Source organism: Pleurodeles waltl, chromosome 1_1 (assembly GCF_031143425.1).
Source record: "Pleurodeles waltl isolate 20211129_DDA chromosome 1_1, aPleWal1.hap1.20221129, whole genome shotgun sequence".
Lineage (NCBI taxonomy): Eukaryota > Metazoa > Chordata > Amphibia > Caudata > Salamandridae > Pleurodeles > Pleurodeles waltl.
The window spans coordinates 538,221,775-538,236,335 of NC_090436.1; the positions used below are offsets into that span (position 1 = coordinate 538,221,775).

Below are 14,561 nucleotides of genomic sequence, written 5' to 3' on the forward strand. Positions count from 1 at the left end.
TTCTTTTTGCTTTTGTCGCCCAAACACCATCAGACTGGCCTCCTTTTACCACTTTCTAGACTCTGCATGGAATTTGGGTTATCATGGATCATCACACATGGAGACTGGAACCTAGCCTTAGACACCATCTGGGCAGAAGTGGAACTTTGAAAACATTCAGTGCAATGACAGGGCCATACTTGGGGACATCAAGGAATACCATAACCTACTGGATCCCTGACAATCAATTCAAACAAAAGATAAAGAAAACATTTTTGTTTCTTGTGTTCATCTGTCTTGTTCCACAATTGATACATTCCTTGTTTCTGGCTCATTACTTCCTGACATCTATTACAGTTCTATCTTAGAAAGAGGAATTCCTAACCACTTCCAAGTTCCACTAGAATTCAACATTGGCACCGTTCTGCAGGAGATGGAAAATGAACAGTTCTTAATACAGACTGTTTGCAGAAACTAAACTGCCACAACAGCCTAACTTAATTTGGCAGATGGGTTACTCCACCACAGACGTGACGGATATCCTGACTATCTTATTAGAAATGCTTTATATTCCATGGCTTTTCCATAAAGATGGACAGGATATCTACTGCATCTGTGGCAGAGTAACGTATCCGCTAAACTATAAGTCAGGTTCTCAGTCTCTTTCAGCCCAGACAGGATGGGGGCCAGGAAATGGAACCTTGAGGGGAATAGTAATGAGAGACCTGGCACTAGTCAGAAAGGAAATAGGTGAAAACAGAAGTCCTTGAATATGAAATCAAAGGTCTAACTAGGTGTTGTAATAAAGTATCTGCTTCAACCCTGTTTCAGGTTCTTGAAATGAAGAATTTGAGTTCAACTTTGTTTTTACTTCTCAAGCAAAAGTGCCGTCTAGACTACAAAGTTACCATTACAGGGAGAGAAGGCTAGACACCTCATCGCTCTGTTAAAGCAAAGAGAAAAGCACTTTGGCATTGCAATCATTTATGATGACAAAGGCATTATTTGTGCTTATCCTCTTAACAAAGAAACCTTTTCCAAACTTTTCAGTCCACCTCCATCAACCTAAGTTGACAAGTTAAAAGAGGACTTCCTAATTCGTTCCCTGGCCTAAACCCTTTAATGATGTCAGGCTACAGTAAAATGGCAATATTATTGTTTAGGAAACCTGGGAGGTCCTCAAAAGAACTGCCTTACAATAAAGAGCTGGGGGATAATGGCTTCCCCAGTGAGCTGTACAGGATAGGCAAGACAATGATTGTCACTGCCTCATAAGTCATTCAGAGATGTAGACTCCATGGTGTCAGAAAGCACTCACGGGTCACAGAGTTAACAGTGGTTACCGAGCCTCAACTGTGGTTGTTTCTCTCTGATGTCCCAGGGCACATCCTAATATGTATCTACAAAACTGGGTCAAGCACAACCCTTTAACACTTGACTCTCAGTGGCAGCAACAGTAAGCATTCACAGGCCTTTCAAGGTAATAGTATGGGGCTGCACAAGCGCTGAATTCATCAATCAATTAGCAGTGGAATAACTGATTATCCATCTCAGTGCTTTACATTAGCAAATAACAGTTCTTTAATATACACATAAAAAGTAATACTTCAAAGAGCAGGCTGCAGTAGTTACAGTCTCTGATGCTGCAACTTGCCTCAGGCATCGTTTCTCAATGGAACGGCACAGTCAGCTCAGGTATTATTCTTTGATGCAGTGGCACTGTCTGCTTAGGCACAGATTCTTGTTGCATTTTCAGCTTGCAACCGCTTGTAAGAAGAGATGGCTCCCACACGCCTCAGGCACCTAGGTCACTCTCATCAGTCTCCCTTCCTGAAGACCCACAATTTTGGGGTCAAACTGCTTCTAGATCTCCTGATTAGTCACAACTACTGCAGATTTGGAAGGCTCCTTCCCTCTCTAAGCAGGCAGTCACCACTAGGTTGTTATAGTTAGGACCATGTTTCCATAGAAAAATAGTTTTTTGACTTGCCTATATCTTTGACACCGTGTACTATTTCAAAGCAAGGAATAGTATGCACAGAGTCCAAGGGTTCCCCTTAGAGGTAAGATAGTGGCAAAAAGAGATAATTCTAATGCTCTATTTTGTGGTAGTATGGTCGAGCAGTAGGCTTATCAGAGGGTAGTGTTAAGCATTTATGGTACACACAGAGGCAATAAATGAGGAACATACACTCAGAGACAATTCCAGGCCAATAGGTTTTTTGTATAGAAAAATATATGTTCGTAGTTTATTTTAAGAACCACAGGTTCAAGATTTACAAGTAATACTTTAAATGAAAGGTACTTCAATTATGAACTTAAGGAACGTTGAATTAGAAAAATAGCATATACAGTTTTCACATAAATGACATATAGCTATTTTAAAACTAGACACAGTGCAATTTTCAACAGTTCCGGGGGAAGGTGAGTGTTTGTTAGTTTTTGCAGGTAAGTAAACCACCTACGGGGTTCAAGAGTGGGTCCAAAGTAGCCCACCGTTGGGGGTTCAGGGCAACCCCAAAGTTACCTCACCAGCAGCTCAGGGCCGGTCAGGTGCAGAGGTCAAAGTGGTGCCCAAAACGCATAGGCTTCAATGGAGAAGGGGGTGCCCCGGTTCCAGTCTGCCAGCAGGTAAGTACCCACGTCTTCGGAGGGCAGACCAGGGGGGTTTTGTAGGGCACCGGGGGGGACACAAGTCCACACAGAAAGTACACCCTCAGCGGCAGGGGGGCGGCCGGGTGCAGTGTGCAAACAAGCGTCGGGTTCGCAATAGGATTCAATGGGAGACCAAGGGGTCTCTTCAGCGATGCAGGCAGGCAAGGGGGGGGCTCCTCGGGGTAGCCACCACCTGGGCAAGGGAGAGGGCCACCTGGGGGTCGCTCCTGCACTGGAGGTCGGATCCTTCAGGTCCTGGGGGCTGGGGATGCAGAGTCTTTACCAGGCGTCGGGTCTTTGAAGCAGGCAGTCGCGGTCAGGGGGAGCCTCGGGATTCCCTCTGCAAGCGTCGCTGTGGGGGCTCAACTCTGGCTACTCACGGTCTTGTAGTCCTCCCTGTGGTGTTTGTTCTCCACAAGTCGAGCCGGGGGCGTCGGGTGCAGAGTGCAAAGTCTCACGCTTACGGCGGGAAACGTGTGTTGTTTCAAAGTTGCTTCTTTGTTGCAAAGTTGCAGTCTTTGTGGAACAGTGCAGCTGTCCTCTGGAGTTCCTGGTCCTTCTAGATGCAGGGTAGTCCTCTGAGGCTTCAGAGGTCGCTGGACCCTGTGGAACGCGTCGCTGGAGCAGTGTCTTTAGAAGTGGGGAGACAGGCCGGTAGAGCTGGGGCCAAAGCAGTTGGTGTCTCCGTCTTCTCTGCAGGTTTTCAGCTCAGCAGTCCTTCTTCGTCTTAGGTTGTAGGAATCTTTCGTGCTAGGTTCTGGGAGCCCCTAAATACTGAATTTAGGGGTGTGTTTAGGTCTGGGAGGGCAGTAGCCAATGGCTACTGTCCTTGAGGGTGGCTACACCCTCTTTGTGCCTCCTCCTTGAGGGGAGGGGGGCACATTCCTATCCCTATTGGGGGAATCCTCCATCTGCAAGATGGAGGATTTCTAAAAGTCAGAGTCACCTCAGCTCAGGGCACCTTAGGGGCTGTCCTGACTGGCCAGTGACTCCTCCTTGTTTTTCTCATTATCTCCTCCGACCTTGCCGCCAAAAGTGGGGCCGTGGCCGGAGGGGGCGGACAACTCCACTAGCTGGAGTGCCCTGGGGTGCTGTAACAAAGGGGGTGAGCCTTTGAGGCTCACCGCCAGGTGTTACAGTTCCTGCAGGGGGAGGTGAGAAGCACCTCCACCCAGTACAGGCTTTGTTACTAGCCAGAGTGACAAAGGCACTCTCCCCATGTGGCCAGCAACATGTCTGGTGTGTGGCAGGCTGCTAAAACCAGTCACCCTACACGGGTAGTCGGTTAAGGTTTCAGGGGGCACCTCTAAGGTGCCCTCTGGGGTGTATGTTACAATAAAATGTACACTGGCATCAGTGTGCATTTATTGTGCTAAGAAGTTTGATACCAAACTTCACAGTTTTCAGTGTAGCCATTATGGTGCTGTGGAGTTCGTGCATGACAGACTCCCAGACCATATACTCTTATGGCTACCCTGCACTTACAATGTCTAAGGTTTTGCTTGGCCACTGTAGGGGCATAGTGCTCATGCACTTATGCCCTCACCTATGGTGTAGTGCACCCTGCCTTAGGGCTGTAAGGCCTGCTAGAGGGGTGACTTATCTATACCTGTAGGCAGGGTGAGGTTGGCATGGCACCCTGAGGGGAGTGCCATGTCGACTTAGTCGTTTTGTCCCCACTAGCACACACAAGCTGGCAAGCAGTGTGTCTGTGCTGAGTGAGGGGTCCCCAGGGTGGCATATGCTGCAGCCCTTAGAGACCTTCCCTGGCATCAAGGCCCTTGGTACCAGAGGTACCAGTTACAAGGGACTTACCTGGATGCCAGGGTGTGCCAATTGTGGAAACAAAACTACAGGTTAGGGAAAGAACACTGGTGCGGGGGCCTGATTAGCAGGCCTCAGCACACTTTCAAATCATAACTTGGCATCAGCAAAGGCAAAAAGTCAGGGGGTACCCATGCCAAGGAGGCATTTCCTTACACACCGTTTGACAAAGCTTCATGAAATTTTCCCCAAAAAGTGTGCTGGTGACTCTTGTTACACATGGAAAGTTTCGGGGTGATACGTCAAGCGGAGACCAAGAAAAAAGGGGGTCAAAAAGTTGTGTTTCCCATGTTAATTTCTACAGGATCTTTAGACACAACTACAGCCCAAACCACTGGACGGAACTATACCAAATTTGGAAGCAAGCTAGTCTTTGGTATGTAGATTACGCTTTCCCTTAGTTGGTGTAAATTCGTTCAGTAATTTTTGAGATATTAAAGGGGAAACAAATTTCTATATCTCTGGCAGCAACGACTTTGCCAAGATTAAGAGCTTGTGCATGGCAAATGCAGAGCTCTGATTTGCTGCCAACCTTTCAAACCAGGATGTGTTGTCAGCCATCTTGGGACTCTGCTTTATCCGAGTCCCACAAAAAAATGTGAAAAAAAGGAAAAGGCCCCAGGGAAGAGACACCTGACCCCTTAGCTCTGGTGGTGGCATCCCAGAGGGCCCTCACCCAGGGTAAAAAGTGTTTTTAGAAGAAAAAAATTGCCGCAAATTTGTGGATTTAAAAATAAAAACACAAGCGCGGGCTCCCGCATTTGTTTCTGTGAGTCCCCAGGGTGGACCAGGTCCCGGGGGCATTTACATTTTAATGTGGGGAAGGGGGGGCAGTGCAGCCTCCCCTACACCCGCAGCCCCGGGAGCCATCACCTCCCCAGGCCTATTCTTAAATTGTATGAAGGGAGGGACGTGCGGCCACCTCTGGGACCACCACCTCCCTTGGGCATTTCTTAAATTGTGTGCTGGTGGAAGGATGTGTGCCCCTCCCCCTGCAGCCCCGGGGACCACCACCACCACAGAGCATTGCTCAGATTGTATGCGGGGGTTGTGCTGCCTCTCCCCCTGCTGCCCCGGGGAACACCACCTCCCCAGGGCAAATGTTAAAAAAAGAAAAGGGAGGCTGTTTCGGACCCCCGCAGACCTAGGGACCACCACCCCCCAGGGATACCTTCTGCTATGTCCTGGGGTGTCTACCCCCAGGACATAGCTGTTTGCTGTGGCTTGGTTGCAGCTTTGAAAGTTCAGCCAAGCCAAAGCAAACACACTGCTTGCAGCGAGGGAGAGCTGTCAAACAGCTCCCCCTTGCTGCACGCAGAGGTTTCCTCTGTCTCCCTTCCCTCAGAGATGCAGGCAGGAATACAGAGGAAACATTGTTCTCACAGAGACGGAGTTGCCTTAACAACTCCCTCTCTAAGGCAGCTCCCTCTCTGTGAAAGCAATGCTAGCTCCCACAGGATGTGGGGAACAAGCTGGGAGCGTAGGGGCTTTCAGGCTCCACCCACAGTCCCCAACATTGTGACTGGGTGCCCTGAGGGACACCTAGGTCACATGGCTGGGCCCTGGGGGATGAGGTCACTGAGGCCGAGATTAGCCCTGGGGGAGGTGGGTGGGGGGTTAGGGGCAAAAAATAAATAAATTAGGCCATGCCCCAGGGGATGGGGTCCCTGGGGCCAAAACAAAATGCTGAGGCCCAGTTCCAGTCATTTCCAAGCGCTTTTATTCAGAATAAAATAACAGCTCTCACAAAGGTCCTGACGCGTATCGGGTAAAAACCCTTGATCACAGGTAAGTGGTTTCAGGTGTAAAGCCAGTGCTTTTAAATCACATGTCACGTGAGTAAATATTAGCAGCATCAATTTCCCATAATGCACTGTTAATGTCAACATTCAGTACTGCAGAGCTGTTCTCATAATCCTGCTGTAATAGTGTTCAAAAACTCTACAGTTCACATTTCCATATAAATATATATATATATATATATACAGACACACACACTTACAAACACCTATCTAAGCCTGCAATATAAGAGACAAGGGACGCATATGATGAAGCACAAGGGAAAATTACCTTTTCTACATTAGTTAAGAGCATACACAATGTGCAATATAATCATATTGAGCAAAGAGAATGGAACCCAATGTCTGGGCTGGGCCCATGCACACCACCAGGCTTCAGAATGGATACTTAAATGTATACTAGGCTATAGGGCCCAAGTCTTCTCCTTCACGGAGAGAAATGGCCCCATTAAGCTCGATAAACATGAGCTAGAACGTTTAAGTGCATTCAAAACAAGATATTCATAACTGCCAGCCATGACACATATCACCAATCTCCATTCCTTTCGCCTCATAGCTTCAAATTGTTTACTCTATTGCCACACACTACTGCAGGCTGCTCTTAATCAGTCACTTCCTACGAAATCCTACGTGGTAAATGTTATAAGATAGAAGTGAAGGGTAACTGAAGGAGACAGTAATTTCACCCTGGTCATTTTGTTTTTAGAAATTATTAGAATTAAGTAATTTATGTACTTAGGTATAACCTCCACAATATATGACAATACTTGCTGCAAAAAATCTCCTTGCTTCATGTTTCTTACCCAGTTATCTGTGAAGGATCTGAGCCCTTCAGGTAATGCTCTTGTTGCAAGTTAACTTGCTTCCCTTGCACCCCAACAGTTATCAGTGGAAAGCCTTTCTGTAGTGTCCACGTGTTCATCATTGCCTTCACATCAAGAATGTCTCCTTTAGTCCAATGCTGAAATAAAAACAGCTTCGTAAGAACTATACTAGACTTTTCTTTAAATTCTATATCGTGTCACATCTTGAAATCAAGTTTCTAACAATTATAAACAAGCAAATGAGGCAGAAAAATATTTAAAAATGCTAAAGAATCAATTGTACTAATTGTACAGGCATCTTTAGGTGTATGAATGCCTTCTCCAAGTCTTAGAAAAAGACATTAAGAAATAGAGTAAGAAAAAAGTGGGTTTTGGTTCTGTCTCTTTAAATGACCAGCTTTCATATTTGTTTCATTATTTACTGCTGCTTTGAAGGACTGGCAATGAAGCTGATTGCATTTTGTGGATGGCTGTTTGGAAGAAGAAGGGTCACACTTTACAGGTCACTTGCATGGTCGTGAAAGCCTGGAAAGTTTGGCTAACAGTCACTGGGGATTGGACTCATGGAAACTGTACAACTAAGTTTCACTGCGCACTCTCACTTCCTGACTCACGCTAGCATTTAGGAATTTTAATAGAAGAGTCACTATTTACAGCTATTTCAGGACTGGACGGATGCCTGGCAAGGTGTTGCAAAGGTGCTGTAGTTTTACCACAAACCGTCATTGCACCTTTGTTATGTTCTCCCGAACTAATTCCTTTCAGTTAGGGTTTTCCTCGTGCTTCATTGGCAGACCAGACTATGTAGATTTATTGTGTTTTCCTGCCTTAAACATCTTGATCCTCAGCTGGCAGGTTGTCTGTCTACTGCCGTCTTGGGGTTCCCACCATTCACTCCGCCAGTACGCCTGCTGTTCCATACCCCTCAAATTGCACGAGTCCACATGCTGGACAGACAAAGACAGCTTCATCACTTGAGATCAATCCACCTAGAGGATGATGTCAATCCTGTTTTTCTGATTCACCTTTTCTCAGTTTTGCCCTGGTTCCTCAGACGGTTTTAACAGCTACCAGATACCTCTGGATAGATATTTAGTGACACCAGGAGTTATCGGGGTGTGATCCTGATCCTTTGTAACAGTACAATGGTTACATTGTCTATCTGTATTTCTAGTCTCTAGTCACTTGCCAGTTCATAAGTCCCTCTCCAAGTCATTGGTAGGATCACAAAACATCTTACTGGTACCATTTCATGTCCTTGGTGGTAGGCAATGCAGTGCTTGGTGCAAACACCTTTTACTACTGTATTATGAAGTCAGGTTTGTGGAGGTTGTAATGTGTCACAAGGGTTTCAGTCATAATTTTAGTGTTGCACTTTGTTGGGATAGTGATGTGCTATGTTGCTTTTTCTGAGGTTTTGTTTTTGTGCTGCATTATTTCACTGCATTTTGTTGTGCTAATTGTGTTTCGTTCTGCTTTGAGTGTTTCATTGTGTCATTTTGTTATTATTTTGCTTTATAAAATGTTATTTTGTTGTGTTCCGATTTTGCTTTAAATTTCAACAAATGCTGCTACATTTCCAGTCAAAAGCTACACATCCCTTTAAAGTTCCTAAGACAAACATCCATTTACCACAGGCCTTTATACCAACTTTTACATACTACTCATGATAACAGTCCAGCCTGAATGGGCAAACCAGGTCCTCCCTGAACTGGTATGCAACCTATGACTGGTTTCACCCGGTTCAGGGAGGACCTGGCTTGGCAGTTCAGGCTGGACTGTTTCAATTGGAGCACGGTCAAGACTGACTTGTATATATCTGGGTCCAAGTTGAGGTGGCATGGTGTGTAAATTAACGATGGACTAGGATAAGGCCCTGAGAAGTCTCCAGTGACTGAGATTAATTCAAGCATTCCATCCATCACTTTTTTGTATACCTCAGTTTGTCATTCTGATTGGGATGGGTTTGCCCAAACGTGGGTCTCGTACACACTGTGTCACTGGAACTAAGCTATACCCAGAAGATAAGCATATAACTAGGGTGAAATTGGTCGTGGGTTACTTGTATTCCTGTTCAGGGAGGACCTGGCTTGGAAGTGAAGGCTGGACTGTTACGACTGATACCAAGGCAAAACTAATTTGCATATAGCTGGGTCCAAACTGAGGTCGAAGTTGTGCAAAATTACGATGGACTGGGATGTGGCCCGAGTAATTACCAGTGGCTAAGGGTTGATTCAAACATTTGATCCATCACTTTGTTTACTTCAGGTTTTCACTTTAAGTAGGACGGGTAGGCCCAGACCTAGGGACCATGAAGAGTGTGTCGACTGAACCAAGCTGTACCCAACTGATGAGTCCATAACTAGGATGAAACTGGTCCTGGGATGCATGTATTTTGGTTCAGGGAGGACCTGGCATGGCAGTTTGGGCTAGAATGTTCCACCTGGAGCTAGGTTCAAACTGAGGTGGCATGGTGTCCAAAATAATAATGTACTGGGATGTGGCCCCCAGTAATTACCAGTGGCTGAGATTAATTCAAGCATTCCATCAATAACTTACAGGATCCATCTGTGAACACAGACCAGTGTGCTTTCAAAGAGGCCTTAATAAACTTTATTACTTCTCTGGCCTTCAAACTGGCAAATTTGAACATCCTTGGAGACCTCAATCTCCATCAAGAGTCCATCCAAAATAGCGATATTACCAAGTTCATTGATGACCTTGGTGCTATGCAGCTTGTTTCACTTCTGAGAGGCTCCACACATTCCACCAGTTATCTTCTTGATCCTGTGTTCTCTAACCTTAATATCCTACAAGTTGCCGCTCCCCAAACTATGTTGTGGACCAACCACTTTATGACTTCTTCGACCTTACTCCTCCTCTGCAAGGAGACAACACCACCCTCAGAATACTTTAAGCGTGCCATGGCAGAAGGATGATCTTCAAAAATTCGGAAAGTTCAACAACACTACCTGCACTCGGCTGTCCCCCAATGCCGAGAATGCTAACTCCACTTTGGATTGTTGGCTTATGTCCACCTTTTATGTTTTTATTTCAGTTAGCCGGGTCACCACAAAGATGAGACTCACTGCCCTCTGGTTCACCGAGACCCTCATTGGGGAAAAAAACACTGCAAGGCTTTAGGACACTCCTGGAGGAGATCATATGACCCCGCTCCTAAAATTGTATATTGATCATGAAATCTAGGGGCAGAATACTATGCTAGCCAAATAAATAGCAGTAAGAAGCCAGCTAAAGAAACCTTCAGCTTGGTGAACAGCCTCACAAAACGTGGTCTCCCAGAAGACCAGATCATAATCTCTAGCGCACATTGAGATAAACTAGCAGACTATTACGCCAATAAGATTGAGGACATTTACTTGCACTTCCCCGCTGGCCATCTTTGTGGCTAGCATGGAGGTTGTGATGCAGGTAGGGAACATGGCTCTAACAGTCCTGTTCAGCTCGTTTCCTCCACTAGGCCTGCCTATTTTTCCCACTCTTTGTAACCAAGTGAAATCCGGATTTCCTTGCGACCCACTCAAACCTGAAATTTTCATTAAACTTCAGGACCAGCTTTTTCCTCCCTGGGCAATCTTTGCTTATTCAATGCCTCTATAGCTGCTCCTTGGAAGCATGCTAAAGGAATCCTGTTTCTTAAGACACCACCTCGAAATGCTTCCAAGCCTGAAAACATCGGTCCTATTTCCCGCCTCCCCTTTCTTGAAAAGGTTACAGAGCGATATGTCAATGGCATCCTAACCAGCTTCCTAGAGGATAACTGCATCTTGGACACCACTCAAAATGGTATCCAACCAGTGCATAGCACAGAATCTGCACTCCTGGTGATTTCTGAGCACCTCCGTAGTGCTATGGATGAAGGCAGATCATCAGCCTTGATCTTACTTGACCTAAGCACCACGTTTGACACAGTGTCTCATCAAATCTTACTCGCTCGTCTGCAGAATATTGGCATAGGAGGCGCTGCACTTTCTTAGTTTGCCTCTTTTCTTTTTGACTGCTCCTTTCAGGTCATCTCCCCTACATACAGTTCCCAATCTCATGCACTCCTGTATGGTGTCCCTCAGGGTTCGTCTTTAAGCCCTGCATTGTTTATTATACATATATCCAGCCTTAGCTAAGGTGGAGAAATCTGTAGGGCTTACGCTGATATTGTATGCAGACGATACACAGCTTGTTCTTACTAAATCAGAATCAATCGCAAGACAGGAGCAAGCTTCAGAAAGGTATACTCGCGGTAGCAGAATGGATGATGAACAATTTTTTACGCATTAATGCTAATAGGACAAAGATACTTCTCCTAGGCAAACAAACTGTCTCCTGGGACGACCACTGGTGCCCCTCTTCCCTGGGGCCTCCCCAAAACCCAAGTCTTGTGTCAAAAACCTTGGGGTTTTAATGGATAATACCCTTGTCTTTGAGGCCCAAGCCATATTGGTGGCTGACACATGCTTTGGTCTCATGAGATGCCTTAAACCAATTTTTTTTAATTCATGCACTCCCCAAACTATCATCAAGGCGGTTTTATTGTCCCGCTTGGATTAATGCAATATTCTTTACCAGGGTGCCAATAAATCTGTCATAAAGAAAATCCAACCTACTCAAAATGCTGTGGCTAGGCTGCTTTTCTCCCTTCCGTAATCATGTTCTGCCTCCGGCCTTCTGCGTAGGCTACATTGGCTCCCTGTGGAGAAGCGGATCAATTTTACAACTCTTTGTGTTGCTCACAGGATTATCTACTCCCAAGTGGCCCCCTTTTTGTGTCCCCTCATTTTATGGTATTGTCCTTCTCGCCCCCTGCACTGTGCTAACCTTAGCCTGGTCACAGTCCCCCGAGTGAGGGCAGCTACGTGCTTTAACAAGTGGAATGTATCCCAGCAGTGGCCAGCTCTGGCTCATGCTTCTATCGGTCATGTATTCAGGTCCTGGTTATCACTGGTGCTCGTAGCTTGCCCCTCCACCTCAGCAATGCCATTTAGGGCAGTGGCTGGCCTAGGCTCTGAAAGCGAGGGTGAGGGAGGTGTTGCAGCACCTAATGCAAAATACCCAGGCTGGAGATAAGAAGGTGAACGAGCTATAAACATGTCTTTACATTTTGTTTTTATCATGTCACTTGCTGTCATTTCAAAGACAGAGGTAAAATGTCTGGCAATGTCTGTTGACAAATTGCTCCTTCTTTTAACATGGAAATTGGTGTTTACTTTCCTTTCTCTGATGGCAAGGTGAGAGGATTTTGTAATGTGACAGTCTTGCTGGGGTGCAGGGAATGTGAAAGGTAAGACTGTGGAGAATGTTAATTTTTTTTCTAACAGTAAAATGTAAATAAATGTAAATGAACTGTACAAATATTTTAAAATATACCTGCAGTTAGGAAAGCATAAATGATGCACATTTTTATGTAAATCTGAAGTGTGATAAAAACAAAGATCTTAATACGATGAACACAAATCAAAATGATGCGGGAATGATAAATATTCACTGAGACCCGATTTCCATATATTATAGTTTGCATGTTATATTGTATTATTAGTAAAAGTGCATTTCTGGGTGAATTCAGTGGTCATTTCAATGGAAAATGTGCTTTTTGTAAATGATAGGGCTATGCCAAATCAGGTTTAAATAATATATTTGTGGTAGTGTGCTCAAAGTGCACCACCACCTACATACTATACCCTTACCACTGTCCTGCTGAGCTGGCTTGGTCTATTTGCTACATTTGTTAGTGTGGCATTTTGATTTTTCACAATCCTTATGACTTCAATGATGCACTACTGATGGCGGCGCCTCCACTCTGAAAATTGTTCCAGTACCACTGGTGGCTGGAGTACCAGCATCTGACTTTCAGTCCAGCGGGACAAGCCAGGAGACACCCACCTACTGTGAAAGAAATCAAATGAAGGACTTAAAGTAAGGCACTTTTTTTCATAGAACATAGTGCCATGTATCTCGAGATACCACTTATCACCTCATTCCATGTATTTGGCAAACACATGGTGTCTGATAAGGACTTAGACAAAACAGAGCAGGCAGATGATTTCCAACTGAGACGTGTTTTTTCCACCACATATGTGCATAAACGTTGAGTGAAGCAACATGAAGCTTAGAAAAGTAATACTGTCAATGTTGTGAGCAAAGGACACAGTAAAGTCATATTAATAATAGCAAAATATTTATAATAAGCACTTTAACTTACCTCTTATGAGCACGGACACCTTGGGGGAGAGCGAGGAAGAAAAGATCAGCGGGGGGAAGGAACAAGAGAAAAAGCAGACAGTAGCAACAAGGAAAACACAGAGGTGGGGTTAGATTGCGAGCGAGAGTCGATATTCACTCCCAGTCAATAGTAGAAGTCAAATGCGATAGACATATGCAAAATAACAAATAGTTGCCTGATGCCAGCAATGGAAGGACACAACTCATTAAATAAGAACACTGTGAGACCAAAATGCATCTGGGTGTGACAATCATAGTAGGAGAGGGAGAAAAGCCACTGTAGTATGAGCAGATGTGTGAGACAGACAACAAAGACATCCAATCATTAAGAGGGGGCTCACCCAAAGTCCACTATAAGTATAGTATATGAATTGGAAAAATAGGTCTGGGAACAAACAGCTAAACATGTCTGTAGCTGAAACCTAAAAATGAGGCAACAACCCCTGAATATGTTATGCTATGCATGCAGATTTCAATCAATCAATCAAACAGTATTTGTGCAGCACAGCTATTCGCCCCTGAGGGTATCCAGGTGCTGAGATCTCGCTGGTCTCAGTCAAAATGCCAGGTCTGGAGTCCCTTTCTGAATTCCACAAGAGAGAGCGATGTACGCAGGTGGAGGGGTAGGTTGTTATAGGACTTGGCAACGAGGTAGGAGAAGGAACGATCTTCGGCAGATGCAGAATGTGTGTGCGAAGGCGAGAGAAGAGGAGCACAGGTGCATGGTCGGTTGGTGGAAGTTCAGGCGGTGGTTAATGTATGCTGGTTCCTGGTTGTGGAGGGCCTAGTTGGCGTGTGTTAGCATTTGAAAATGCATGTCTTCTCGATGGGGACCGAGTGTGCCACAAACCCCTCTTGTGCCCTCTGTACTGTGGGTTTTGCGCATAGGGCTAATGTTGCTTTTCCCTTGTGGCACCTCATGCCTCCTGCAAACTACTGTTCCCCTCCCCAAGCTCTTTGCCCCCTTGAACCTCCTGTACCGTTGCTCCCCCTGGTTGCACTCTTATCCGAATATCACATGTTTCCTAGTTTATTAGCTCCATCTGCCATTACATAGTCCATGTAACCATTTAGGTGTATTTTTCCACCTGCCTTGGTTATAGGCGCTATCTGGTGTGACCTATTGACTCTATATGGCTAATACACTTGGCTCTGGCTGTTTGGTTAACTGATCCCAAACATCACTTGTATTTGTCATCAGCAAAGGTCACATCAGTTAGGTTAACACGTGTTTTCTCCCAGGTTT

At 45.4% G+C, this 14,561-nt stretch overlaps 1 protein-coding gene across 3 annotated transcripts in view; it reads right to left on the minus strand.

Moving 5' to 3' along the window:
- Positions 1–14,561, minus strand: part of ERAP1 (endoplasmic reticulum aminopeptidase 1) — a 540,616-nt gene that overhangs the window by 278,586 nt on the left and 247,469 nt on the right. For all 3 annotated transcript variants that reach the window (XM_069225890.1, XM_069225880.1, XM_069225900.1), the window contains exon 11: positions 7,061–7,218. In XM_069225890.1, the coding sequence (XP_069081991.1) occupies positions 7,061–7,218 (158 nt within the window). The remainder of the gene's footprint in view (positions 1–7,060; positions 7,219–14,561) is intronic.